Genomic DNA, 13,532 nt, shown 5'->3' on the forward strand with positions numbered 1-13,532 from the left:
GATATTTGAAATTTTATTTGTCCGATTAGTTCTATTTACGCTATATATGACGTTTTAAAGGGGGAAATGCCTTCTATCTGTGTGATAAGACACGTATGAAGAAAGATAGGAAATGATACTGATTTGCGTTTTTTCAAAATGCCTGGAGGTTTTACCCATGGAGCAATATGAACAGTTCTTTTACCGTAGTTTTTTATGGTTATTAGAAGTTGTCTATCCTTTATCGTGAATAATTATAAAGTAGCTATCGGTTATTTATTATTATATAACAGGAGATCTAGTAAATAAGTAGACAGAAAGTAATATATCGTTGATATGCAAAAAACGTTGTTTAAGAGATACGAGATACTTGTTATTTTTTGTATCTTCTAATGTTCTACGAGATACTTGTGTCTCTCTTTTTATTTCTTGTTGTTTTTTTTTATCAAATAACGATAAAAAAAAACTGTTCATTACTCAATGGGTGAAACCTCCAGAAATTTAAAAAAATGCAAATCATGTTTTCGTATATTTCTTCATTTCTTCCTAATAAAGTATGAAAGATATGTATCTAATCATATTGATTGCTCCGTTTCTAAAATTTGAATTTGAGGCTACTGGTTAATCAACTTTAGATAAATCTGACTTTATCAATAAATTATTTAGCTTTCGAAAAATAATTTCTTTTACTCTTCACAAACACTTAATTTCTCCCATACTTCAATTAAATATCTCACTTTTTAAAAAAGGAAAAAACATTTATGGCCTTATAAAACTTTACCAAACAAGTTATATAGCACATATAGGTAAATACAGAAACATTTTTATGCACATAAATTTAGATAAATTTAAATACACATATTCAACATCACAATAAATTTTTTTTTATAAAAACATATTCATAAACAAAAATAACTTTATTGAATCATTCAAACCTATTAAAAAGTGTATAACAATTAAAACATCATAATTTGAGAGTATTTCAACTCATTTTCCTTCTCCCATGCTTTTTTCAAAAAAATATTTTTTATCATATCAAAACACACACACACACAAAAAAAAAAATTACATACCAAAATATGAAAAAAAAAATATAAAAATGAAGAGTGAATAAAGATGAAAAGGGGAAGAAAATAAAAGAGGTGGGAATAGCAGCAAATTCAATTTTCAGTTCTTGAATTTTAATTTACTCAGAAAAGAGAAAGAGAGAACAATTTCTCAGAGCTTTCAACAATGGAGGCAGTAGTAGTGGATGCTGGTTCTAAATTTCTCAAAGCTGGTTTCGCTATTCCAGATCAAACTCCTGCTATGGTACTTTTTTTTACTTTTCTTAACTGTAAAACAGGAACCCCACCAAAAAAAAAAAGGGTCCAAATTTGGAGTTTTCTTGCTGTATTACCTCAATTTGTGTGAAAGTTTGGAGCTTTGTTATGGTTATACTGTATTTATAACTCTTTTCTTGATTTTGGTTGTGTATAGGCAGAGTATAAGAAAACCCCATATGTAAAGAGCTGAAAGATTGGAACTTTTTGCTTTTTACTTGTTAATTTTGCTTCAATTTGTGTATTTCTTTTTTGTGGGGTTGGGGTGTTAAGATGGTAATGACGTAGTTAATGTTTTATGTAACTTTGGGAATGAAGTACAGGAAAACCCCATATGAATTTTAGCTTCAAAATTGGAACTTTCTGCTATTTACTTGTGCTCTAATTTTGTGTGGATTTTTTGAGTTTTTAAGGTGGTAGTGATGTAGTTGATGCTTTTTGTAACTTTGGGAATGAAGTAAAAGAAAAAAACCACAAGGGAAGAGCTTCAAGATTGAAACTTTCTGCTATTTACTTGTTAATTGCTCCAATTTTGTGTGGATTGGGTTTTTAAGAGAGCAATGTTGTAGTTAATGCTTTCTGTAACTCTGGGAGTGAAGTATAAAAGAGCTCCATAAGAAAGAGCTTCAAGATTAGAACTTTCTGGTATTTATTTGTTTTGTTTTTCCAACTTGTGTATTTTTTTTTTGGTGTGTGTGTGTGTGTGTTAAGATGGTAATGATGTAGTTAAGGCTTTTTGTAACTTTGGGAATGAAATACAAGAAAACCCCATAAGGAAAGAGCTTCAAGATCGGAATTTTCTGCGATTTACTTGTTATTTTGCCCCAATTTTGTGCGATATTTTCTTTTTGGTTTTAAGATGATAATGATATAGTTAATGCTTTTTGTAACTTTGGTAATGAAGAACAAGAAGGCCCTATGAGGAAAGAGCTTCAAGATTGAAAGTTTGTGTATCTTTTGGATTTTAAGATGGTAATGGTATATTTATTGCTTTTTGTAAATTTGGGAATGTATGGTTTAGGTAATACCAACCCAAATGAAACGCATTGCTGAAGATGATGAAGGTTCCTTGTTTGAGGAGGAGGAAGTGGCTGTGGATCCCATTGAGAGGGGTTTCGTTAAAGATTGGGATGCAATGGAAGACCTGTTGCATCATGTTCTTTATTCTGGTCTTGGTTGGGAAATTGGAAATGAAGGTCAAATTTTGTTCACTGACCCGCTCTGCACTCCCAAGGTGAGTTCTTGATTTTTCTTTAAAAACTTATTCAGAATTTCTGTAATTTATTTATTTTTTGGGGGCTAGTACCAAATTTCCGTAGAAATTAGTGAATGATTTTTCAGTATGCAAACTGCGAATGCACATGACAAGAAAATGTTTTAAAGAATTGCATATTGGATGGGCTGTAATGTCAACTTGAAAAGCTTTACTCCTTTGCTAGGGAATAGTAACTGAGAGAGCCTGGAAATCTCAGTTTCAAATCCTAGTTACAACCTTTGGTGTAAGCCCATTTACTCCAGGTTGGTGGGCATGATTAGTATTACCTTGGAAACATGTGCTTGTGGACGTGACATATGGATTAATCTAGATGCACACAAGCTGGTCCAGAAACATCGATATAAAAATTAAAAAGGAACAGCAACTAAGTGAATATGTCCTTAGCGGCTTTCCTTTCTGTAATTCAGCACATCTAGGTATGAAGCTTAAAGAGGGTCCTCAGGGATTAATAATTGGCTTGGTCTTATGAGGTTAAAGAAAAGTTTTGAAATATAGAGAATATAGTAAGTCATTGGTTCTAGATGCTAGATTTTGCTTATTATTTTTTAACTGCAACATCAAGTTGGAGTCTTTTCTGTGTATTGGTTTGGAAATGTAATTTAATATACATATTGTTGCCTTTGTGTCAACAGGCTATTAGGGAACAATTGGTGCAGTTGATGTTTGAAACATTCAACATCTCGGGGTTTTATGCCTCTGAGCAGGCAGTACTGTCGCTTTATGCAGTTGGACGCATATCTGGCTGTACTGTTGATGTTGGTCATGGGAAAATTGGTAACTGCATTACTTAAAGCTTATCACCCTTCAACATCCATGTATTTGAAGACTCTTTGTTTTTTCTGTCACTTAGTCTTCCGTTATCATATTTAGCCTACTTATGCTGTTATCAGATTTAGCCTGCTTATTTAGTCACTTGTCATTAGGTAGCATACATAATTTTGTTTCTATTTCCTTTGGCAAAGTATAAGTGAGCGGAGACATGAAGGCTTGAGAATGTGGTTATCATTGCAGTATTGGTTGGAAAAACTTAGTAGTACTGTTGGTTTTATTAGTTTCGAGAAACAGATCAGGGTTATAATCCTGTCTGTGGTTACTAGGGTTGATATGTCCCTCAATGTTCTGCATTTTCTTCGTCTATTTATAGTTGAGCCTTTTTAGGCTGTACCTATTACAGTTAATGCTGATTTATGAAAAAAATATATGTACAAATGGGGCACTTCAACCTTGCTGCAGCCATATCCCTCAGGGACGGCACCACACATGCATCCACAAAAATCACTAACCTTAAATATGAGCTCTAGAAAAGAGAAAGGTATTTCATGAAAGGTTTCAAGCTACTGGCTTCCCTGACTGAGGTAATTTTTACAAAGAACCAGTACGTGGGATGGTTTATCACCCCCCTTAGAGGTATTTTGGGGCACATGGTAGGTGCAATCTCAATTGATGAGAAGCATATCCACAAGAAGAGTGTAAAGAAAGAGATCAATGGTTGTAGAAGCCTGATTTTAAACTCTAGTCGACTGGATGTGCACAAGTAAATATTGAGAACTGCAGCTAACAAGTTGTCTTGAAAACAAAAAGAGGCGATACCTCTTTTCTTCCTGTTCATTGCACATGTCCACCTTGTGTTTCCACCTTCTTTGGCCATGTCCACCACTACCACCCCAGAATTTTCTCGACATATATTCAAGAGAAGATTGTGTGCTGGTGGACAGCACATCTGTATGGAACATGATAATTCTCATGACCTTGAATACTTTCTATTCATCTTCTTGCATCTTGATAAGTTGGTTTTGGGTTTCTACAAGGAGGATATTAGTTTGCAGTGTTGTAATATCACTCTTGCATATAAATGCTACATATTCTTCTGTATAATTAGAGACTTCATCATTTAAGTTTAGAAGTATTGTAATTTGAGAGCTCATAGTAAGTTAGTAACACAATTTTGCTTTTGAGTAAAATCTGAGCAGTAGGAAAAATATCTTTATCGCTCATCACTACTCAGGGTTGATACAGTGAGACCCTTTTGATGCTTACATTTTACAAATAAATGGTCAGAAAGAAAAGAATCTTGTAGCCTCTATTCATTTGGTATGGGCAGAACACTGATGTTTTCTACTCTTGCCTTGGATTAAGGAACTATGAGAATTGATTTCGCTCTGTTGCTATCAGAAATATGACTTCTGCTTATTTTGCTATAATGAACATTCAAGATTTTTTCGTGTGCTTCTTCTAAAGGTTAAACTGTTTGTTTTCTATTTTGGAAATGTTACTTTACTTTTCCTTGTTTTTTCTCCCATCTGTGTTGATTTCTCAGAGTTCTTCCGAATGTCTTCTTTTATGACCTTTTAGATATTGCACCTGTCATTGAGGGTGCTGTTCAGCACATAGCATCAAGAAGGTTGGAAGTTGGGGGATTGGATTTGACAAAGCTACTAGCAGATGAGCTTAGTAAATCAAATCCCACAGTGAAACTCAATATTTCTGATGTTGAAAAATTGAAAGAGCAGTATGCATGCTGTGCTGATGATGATATTGCCTATGAGAAGCTTCAACACTCTTGCCTGCAAGAGAAACATACTCTGCCTGATGGCCAGGTTTTTGTGCACTACATTTCAGCTTATAAGGCACCATTATATGAAGTTGATAGAAAACCAGTTGGTTGTATTTTAATACATCTTTAATTTCTAGAACTTATTCTAGTTTCTTAAGGTAAACATAAGCTTTTGTTTTCAAACCTCTGAAAGAAATCCTTCTTTTGATTTCTCCTAAGTCCTAAGGACATTGTGGTGTAGAACAAGCCAGTACATTATGCCTTTGAACTCTTGTTTCTGATTGTCTTGTTCCTGCAAAGAGGCTTAAAACCTCCATTGGTGAATTCTTCCGGTGACCCATTATGGGGTTGAATACTGATCTGATTTTAACATTTCTAGGATTGACGTCTTTCGCTGCGCTTTGATGAGGTCGGAGACTGATTTGATTTAACAATTATTAGGATTGATCTTAGATATTTCCTCTGCCTCTTTCTGTAGAATAGCACAAGTCACCCAGTTAGGGTTCCAAAGAGTGCTGCCATATGCAATACTCATTTTCAGGATAGGAGGGTGAAGGAACAAGGCTATACAGGAAAGTTAGAAAAGATTGAGAACATGGGGTCTTACCATCAATGTGAATATTAGACAACTACATAGACATCATAATATAGAAACTACAGGCTGAGATTTTTGCATTCCACTAAATATCTTAGATTAATAGCAGTAAGGGGAGTTGCATTTTAAGATCATTGTGTATTCCAGTTCAGTGGTTTTGATTAAAGAAAAAAAAAAGTTCCTGCTGGCGTTCGTTTATTGTAGTTCTGTCATCCTTATCTACCATGTAGAACTGTTGATGTCTGAATGAATCTCATTTCATCTTTTGTGATTTAGGTAATCACAATTGGAAAAGAAAGATACACTGTTGGAGAGGCATTGTTTCAACCATCTATATTAGGCAATGATACTCATGGAATAGTTGAGCAGCTTGTTCATAGTATTTCGTCTGTGTCATCTGAAAATCATCGCCAGCTGCTAGAGAACACGGTACTTTGTGGTGGCACTGCTACTTTAACCGGTCAGTTTTGTTCATCTCTTTGTTTAGTTGAATATAATTTGACAAATGCTCATATTTTCCTGTATTTCTTCGTGTCGGTTTGTTACTAAAACTTTTCTTCTTGTTTGGACTTTGGTTGGTTTAATCTCAAATAGTTCAATTTTATTGTATGTATTTGAAAGGCTTTTATTACAGACAGTCCTTTTCTCGTTCAAATTAATGCACTGGGAAGTGTACTATTCCTTTTAAATGTTCCGTTATAGTATTTTGTTTGGCAAGCTTTCGATATTTATCTACTGATACATTTGAGATTGTCTTAATAACAACAAGAACGTAACAACAATAATTGTAACTTGAGGTAGATCAGTTTGGAGTATCACATTGAAGAGAAGTAAAATTTGTTCCTCCTCCCCATCACTACTTAAGCTAACATATATCACGAATGAGTGTAAGGTGAAGAGGGGAACGGATCGTGAGACCCTCTATCAGTCAGTTGGCACGAACGGATTGGTCATGCTCAAACTGCCTCCTTCCTTCTGAAGTTTGCACTGGCCATTTGTAAAGTCTAGACTCTGCTGTTCCTTGGGTCTTGCGGGCTAACATACATATGAATAAAACCTGTATATGGTGGAGCTCTTGGAGAGAAATGCTAGGTGCTTTGAAGACGAACACATTACAGAAGATTAAGCTTGTATATCACTGTCTAGAGAGAAAGAAATGCTAGGTGCTTTGAAGACGAACACATTACAGAAGATTAAGATTGTATATCACTGTCTAGAGAGAGAGAAATGCTAGGTGCTTCGAAGACAAACACATTACAGAAGATAGCTATGTGTCTTTTAATTTATGGTATAAAGAACTTTTTGTAGTTGAAGCAGAGTCGATATTACAGGTCTTAAAGAGTCCTTGTAAGAAGACCAGGATAGATAACTATTTGGATCTTTGTAAATTTGGGTACCAGCATAGCATTTGTGCTGATGAATATACTGTTACCATTTATAAATTAAACCTTTGTGTCGCTCGTGGTTGCAGGGTTTGAAGATCGGTTTCAGAGAGAAGCTACCCTTTGCTCATCAGCAGTTCGTCCTTCGCTTGTAAAGGTATCTTTCTTGTAAATCCCAACTTAGAGGAAAATTTATTGATTTTGTTTTTAATAACCGAGAAATCTGTCTGGAGCCAACCACTCCCCTACCCTTCTCCATTTAAATACTAGACTTAGTTAGCTTAGCACAAGGCTCGAACTTAGGAACACGAGAGAGGTTGTGCTAAGAAGAGCACGAGAGAAGGTAGTGTGATCAGGAACTACGACGTTGCTTCTCTAATCGAGCACGATGACATAACCTACTTATTGAATTTTGATTTTGTGATATTCTTTACAGCCTCCAGAATATATGCCAGAAAACTTGACTTCATATTCAGCATGGATTGGTGGTGCTATACTTGCCAAAGTTGTCTTCCCTCAAAACCAGCACATAACCAAAGCTGATTACGACGAGAGTGGACCTTCTGTTGTTCATCGAAAATGCTTTTAAACGCGACACATTTGAGTACAGTACGCGTTCCATCGACTTCTTGTTTATTGTTAATGCAGTTGCAGTTGCAGTAGTCTTGTACAATTTCTTAGTTTAAAACTAAGAGGCTTAACTTCAGTTGATAGTCTCATCTTGGTTATTTTGCAAGGGATTTTATTTTATTTTTTAATTTTTGGCAACCACCTTATGAGAGTGGTATGAGGATTGAACCTATTCATCGTTAACCAGAGATCTCGGATTTTAATAGACTTACTCCGTGTATTCTGAATAGTTTCGGAAGTTCTTTTTTTTGCTTTTTTACATAGTATGATTCTAATTATTTTTTACAATGGTAAGAGAGGGTTGATTTTAATAGAGTTACTCCGTGTATTCTGAATAGTTTCAATTTTTTTTTTTGGCTTTTTTACCTAGTATGATTCTAATTATTTTTACAATGGCAAGAGAGGGTTGATTTTAATAGAGTTACTCCGTGTATTCTGATTAGTTTCGGATTTTATTTTTTTTTTGCTTTTTTACCTAGTATGATTCTAATTATTTTTACAATGGTAAGAGAGGGTTGATTTTAATAGAGTTACTCCGTGTATTCTGAATAGTTTCGATTTTTTTATTTTTTTTTTTGCTTTTTTACCCAGTATGATTCTAATTATTTTTACAATAGGAAGAGAGGGTTTATTTTAATAGAGTTACTCCGTGTATTCTGAATATAGTTTCAATTTTATTTTATTTTTGCTTTTTTACATGATTCTAATTATTTTCACAATGGTAAGAGAGGGTTGAATATAACTTTTGATATTCAAAATAATCAAAATTTATACAAAATTGAAAGTTAATTACTTTCATTTCTGCAAAAAAAAAATAAAAAATAAAATAGAAATTTCTATAAGATCAATTTTTTTTTCTAAAAAATATTAATCAACTCCTTTATATCAATATAAGAAGGATTAATTGGAGTTTGATAATCTTGATTATCACTTTCATCATCATCCAACATTATCACATCATCTTCAAGTTCTTCATCTCCATCTTCTAGTTGAGTTTTTTCTTCTGCGTATTGCTTTCTTCGTTTTGTTTTAATCCAATCTTCAACACACACTAGCATTTTCGCTGTACTCCTGGACAATGACCGAATCCGCATCCTTTCTGACGTGACAGTTGAAACAACTGGAACACTGAACACATCTCGAACCATTTTTATCATAACTCGATTAAATGTCTGATCTATCCTTCCACTTTGCAAAATACTAATATTAGTAGATTCACCATGTTGGCTCACATAAGAATCAAACTCACTTGCTTTTTTTAAACCTATTAACTTATCCACACAATAATCTAGAGAATCTATATCTTTAGGTTTAGAAATATTTAATTTTTTATCATTATCTTTTTTTAATTGCTTATAATAATTAAATAATGCTTCAGTATTTGAAAATAAACTAGATTTAGCATCTTCCAAATTTGGTTTTACTTCCTCACCAATACTTAATAATTCATATAATCCTCTTGTAAATTCTTTTGCATAAATTAATTTTAAATCAAGATTTAATACAGCAGAAATTTGAAAAATAGGTGGCATAGGAATAAAATATTTTTTGAATTTTTCTTTTATTGGAATATAAATTTCATTATCCTTATATTTAGAAAGTAGATAAGCAAAATTAGTAATATGACTTAAAATATTACAAATATTAGGATCAGAATTACTAAAAAATTCTTTAATAGTTTTATGAAATCTTGATAAAATTTTTACAATAATTTCAATAATATCCCAATCTGAATCAATTAAAAAATCAGCAGAATTTTTTTCAATATAATTATTATATGTAACAGAAATTGGCTCCCTATATTTATATGCAACATTTAACATAATATATAAAGAATTCCAATTTTTAGAAGTGTCTGTTGATATTTTTTTAGGTTTAAGGTTAAAATCGTTGCAATTTTTTCTAAATTCTTTAATTTTTGTTTTTGAATTATTTTGAAAAATAAATAGTATTGCTCCTCTAATTTTGTACTAAAAAGATCAATTATATCATGTACAATTAAATTAAAAATTTCACATACATAATTAACATGAAAATTTCCATTTAAAGGTGGTATAGATTGTATTTCTAAAGCTGAAATATCATTAAAAAAATTATTATTAGAAGAAATACACATAATTTTATTATTAAGACCAAAAAATGTCAAAATATCTCTAATTGATGCAACAATAAAATTACTATTATTTTTATCTTCAATAAAACGACAAGCAATAATACGATTTTCCATTAACCAATCAGAATTTATCCAATGACACGTAACAATTAAATAATCTAAATTACGAACATCACGACAAATATCAAGTGCAAGAGAAACTCTACGATCGAGTTTCGAAAAATAAAAACGTAAATATTGTTGATATTGTGTATAAAAATTCGAAATGTCGTTTAAACGAGTTATTCTAGGAATACCATTAATCAAACGATTGGAATAAAATCTATTGATATATGCATTAAAATCTTTAGGAGAAGTAAAATGAAGAGTTTTTTCACTAGCTATTGATTTTATAATTTCTTTTTTGTATTTCTTTCTAACACGAAATAATTTTCTATTATTTAAATCATCGTCAATAATTTTTTTCATACCAGAAACCCTCTTACATTCTCCTTCCTCCTCACTCGATACACTTTCGCGATTATTCTTATGCCCTCCTTTAAACATACCTTTACTCGACGACATAACAACAAAACTAACAAAAATTCAATACGTTAAAATAAAAAGTAATAGATACCGAAAAGTCGTATCAAGTCAAAACCAGATAGCCGCAAATAAACTTAAAAGAGAGATGATTTGAGAGAGAGAAAGTGAGTGTAATAAAATGAAATATTTTTTTGGGTATTTATAATTGGGATTTTTGGTAAGAAAATATATCCGTTATTGGGCCGTTGCCCAACGGCTAGTTAAGGCCCTGTAAGGAATATGGATAATTGTGCCGGGCCTGACGGGATATTAATGGGCTGGGCCGGTTCCGGTTCCGGTACCGGTACCGGTTCCGGGTTAGGGGTAAAATTGTAAAGTGAACAGATTAGGGTTTTTTTTAGCGATCCCATTTATATAGTACTGCCTCTTTGTTATTCCATTTGTCTTCTCCTTCAGCAGCAGCAGCAGCAGGAATAGAAGCAAAACCCGAATTTGAAGACCTAATCATGGTGGGTTTGTGTTCTTTTTGTGTTTTACATTGTTGAATTTACTGTATGCTTGTTCATTTTGTTGTGATGTTTTGATTTTAGATGAGTTTTTGATGAATGAAGTGTTGTTGTAGTTTTTTTTTTTTTGAAACTAGTTTGTGTTGTTTGAGGTTAATGTTTGAGGTTTGGGATGGGATTTGTTGATTGTTAGGTCATTCTGTGATTAAAGTTTGTTTTTTTTCTCTGTTTTTTGGGTTTGTTCAAGTGTTGGTTTTTCTGGTGTAACCTAATTTTGTATAGGTGCTTGTGGAATTAGTAATTTTCTGTTAATAGAAAAGCTAAAGCTCGAGTGTTGAAGGGTTTGGTTTAGTGGTAAGAGCTTAGGTGGTGATGGGTCATAGGTGAGTTTAGTGGTTGATGCAGGTTTGTGGCTTGAAGTATAGTGTCTAAATGGTGAGACCTTAGGTGGTGATGGGTGAGTTTTGTTGTTGATACTGGTTTATGGCCAAAAGTGTAGTGTCGTAAGTGGTGGAGGGATGAGAGGGGGCTCGTAATTCGTCGAGTTTTGAACTGTGAGCTACTGAATCTTTTGGTGTTTTCTGTTGTGAAAGCCAATCCTGATGTGTGGAGATATTAGATTCTTTTGGTGGTGCTTGAAGTGTTAATTTTCTGGGAGTTTTTTCGTGAATAGTAAAGCTATTCTTGAGCCTCTGGAGTTCTGACCTGGTGGTTAGAGCTTAGGTGCTGATGGATTGGCTAGGCTCTTGTTTTGCGAAAGCATGGTATCTAAGTGGGAAAGGTTTGCTTTTGCTGACAGAAATTAAAGTGGAAAAGGCATGTCGGTGGACTCATTGTCCACTGAGTTGAACCTCTAGGAATTTTCTGTTACGAAAAAGAAGCCTTCATGTATTGAATACATAATGTGGATATATTAGATTCTTTTAGTGGTGGTTGAAGCGTTACTTAATCCATGATTTTAGCCCTCTTTTAGCTGCTACTGAAGCAACTTGTTTTTAATCCCCTCTAGATTCCCCTGATTTCTTTCTGAACTTTTTCAGTTCCCAGACTCTTAATTAGCAGTGTAAGAGCTCACCGTTTTGCTTCTTTACTTTTGTAACTACTTTGCATCTACTTGATCCCAACAATAGAGTTGATTTCTTCATTAAAAAACTGGATTTCTTCGTGCTCATGTGTGTGTTTGCTAGATAATCTTGGTATATGTTGAGCAGTTAGGGGAATGTGGATAAAGCTACTTAACTTCTAGTTGCTATTAGATCTCGTATTGATTTAAGAAATGAAGTTTGAAGATTTGATTATAGCTTATATGTTGATGAATGTGATTCCTTGTTATCTTTTTCCTTGCTTTATCCTACATACATTAGTTCTTACTTGTTGTTAGGCTGTCAAACATTTCATGTTCACTGCCATTTGATTTGTTGAGGTTGTGTATGTAACTTGCTTAGAACTACTTTGCTGCAAATTTCTATCCTTGTGTGTAAATTTTTAACTGAACCCTTTTTTGGTTTCAGCCGAAGCAAATCCACGAGATCAAGGATTTCCTCCTAACAGCAAGGAGGAAGGATGCACGATCTGTCAAGATCAAGAAGAACAAGGATATGGTTAAGTTCAAGGTTCGCTGCTCCAAGTACCTTTACACACTCTGTGTGTCTGACTTTGAGAAGGCTGACAAGTTGAAGCAGTCACTTCCTCCAGGTATATACTTATCTTTTGGTGCTTTCACTTTAGTTAAGTTGTCCACTTGACTAGTGTAATTGCTCTATAATTGCTACTTATCGATGATCATGACTCATTGTTTTGAGTATTACTTTGATATGTAGGTTTGAGCGTCCAAGACCTTTGAAGATGGAAGAGTTAATGTGTCCCCTTCCCCCTAGATTGATTAGAAGATACTCGAGAATTCGTAGAACTATTATGTTCCTTTACCATTTTCTTATCCTGTCGAATATCTAAAGTTTTGTTCATTCTAGATATTGTGTTGCCCCCTTTGACTTCATTTTGAACCCTTTATGGTGTTGACAAGAAATTTTGGTGTTTTGATGTCGAAATTTTAGTTGATTTGCCTGAATTCAGTTTCCTTGGTATATAATACTTTGGTTCAACATAGGAAACAAGGTTTAAAATATGCAAAAATGTTATTATTCGTTTTTGAACATGTAACCTTTAAGTTAAGTTGCGCAGACTCTTTCTTTCTGTTGTTGCACCTGTATCGACTCGAGATGAGTTGGATTTACACATAACAAATATAAAAATTATATTTGTATGTTATACCTATAGTTTGCTTAATTGCGCTTTATAACAAATTTTATGTTTGCTATTGAGCTTTTGATACGTATAATTCGCTACAAATATATATCTTTTAGTGAGGTCGATTTCTTTCTATATTGATTATTTTTTAACTAAATTAGTACAAGTGTGTAGTTGAAAATTGACAAGGATTTGTTTGGAAAGCTATTAGGTAATTGAGTTTGGACTGTTTTTCTTTTCGAGGATTCTAAATGATCCTATAGTTGAAGTTACACAAAAGGAAAATATATCAACAACTCAAGTTTCGTATACTTGCATGTTTTGGCTTTATTTACCCGAACTCAACATCACAGTGTAGTATTCTATAAGTGGCTATTGCCTTACCAAACATGCCGCAAGATTT

General features: G+C 33.4%; 2 protein-coding genes across 2 annotated transcripts; both read left to right on the forward strand.

Moving 5' to 3' along the window:
• The first annotated feature begins 898 nt into the window (after nucleotides 1-898).
• LOC101246885 (actin-related protein 7) lies at nucleotides 899-7,967 on the forward strand. The gene is made up of 7 exons (XM_004250017.5): nucleotides 899-1,290; nucleotides 2,323-2,535; nucleotides 3,210-3,351; nucleotides 4,930-5,174; nucleotides 6,003-6,186; nucleotides 7,198-7,265; nucleotides 7,545-7,967. Exons 1-7 carry the CDS (start codon nucleotides 1,213-1,215, stop codon nucleotides 7,695-7,697), a joined length of 1,083 nt encoding a protein of 360 aa, XP_004250065.1. The 5' UTR covers nucleotides 899-1,212; the 3' UTR covers nucleotides 7,698-7,967.
• Nucleotides 7,968-10,818: 2,851 nt separating this feature from the next.
• LOC101247384 (large ribosomal subunit protein eL38) lies at nucleotides 10,819-12,950 on the forward strand. Its single transcript, XM_004250019.4, has 3 exons — nucleotides 10,819-10,885; nucleotides 12,394-12,577; nucleotides 12,703-12,950. Exons 1-3 carry the CDS (start codon nucleotides 10,883-10,885, stop codon nucleotides 12,723-12,725), a joined length of 210 nt encoding a protein of 69 aa, XP_004250067.1. The 5' UTR covers nucleotides 10,819-10,882; the 3' UTR covers nucleotides 12,726-12,950.
• Nucleotides 12,951-13,532: the final 582 nt, after the last annotated feature.

This window comes from Solanum lycopersicum, chromosome 11 (genome assembly GCF_036512215.1).
Source record: "Solanum lycopersicum chromosome 11, SLM_r2.1".
Lineage (NCBI taxonomy): Eukaryota > Viridiplantae > Streptophyta > Magnoliopsida > Solanales > Solanaceae > Solanum > Solanum lycopersicum.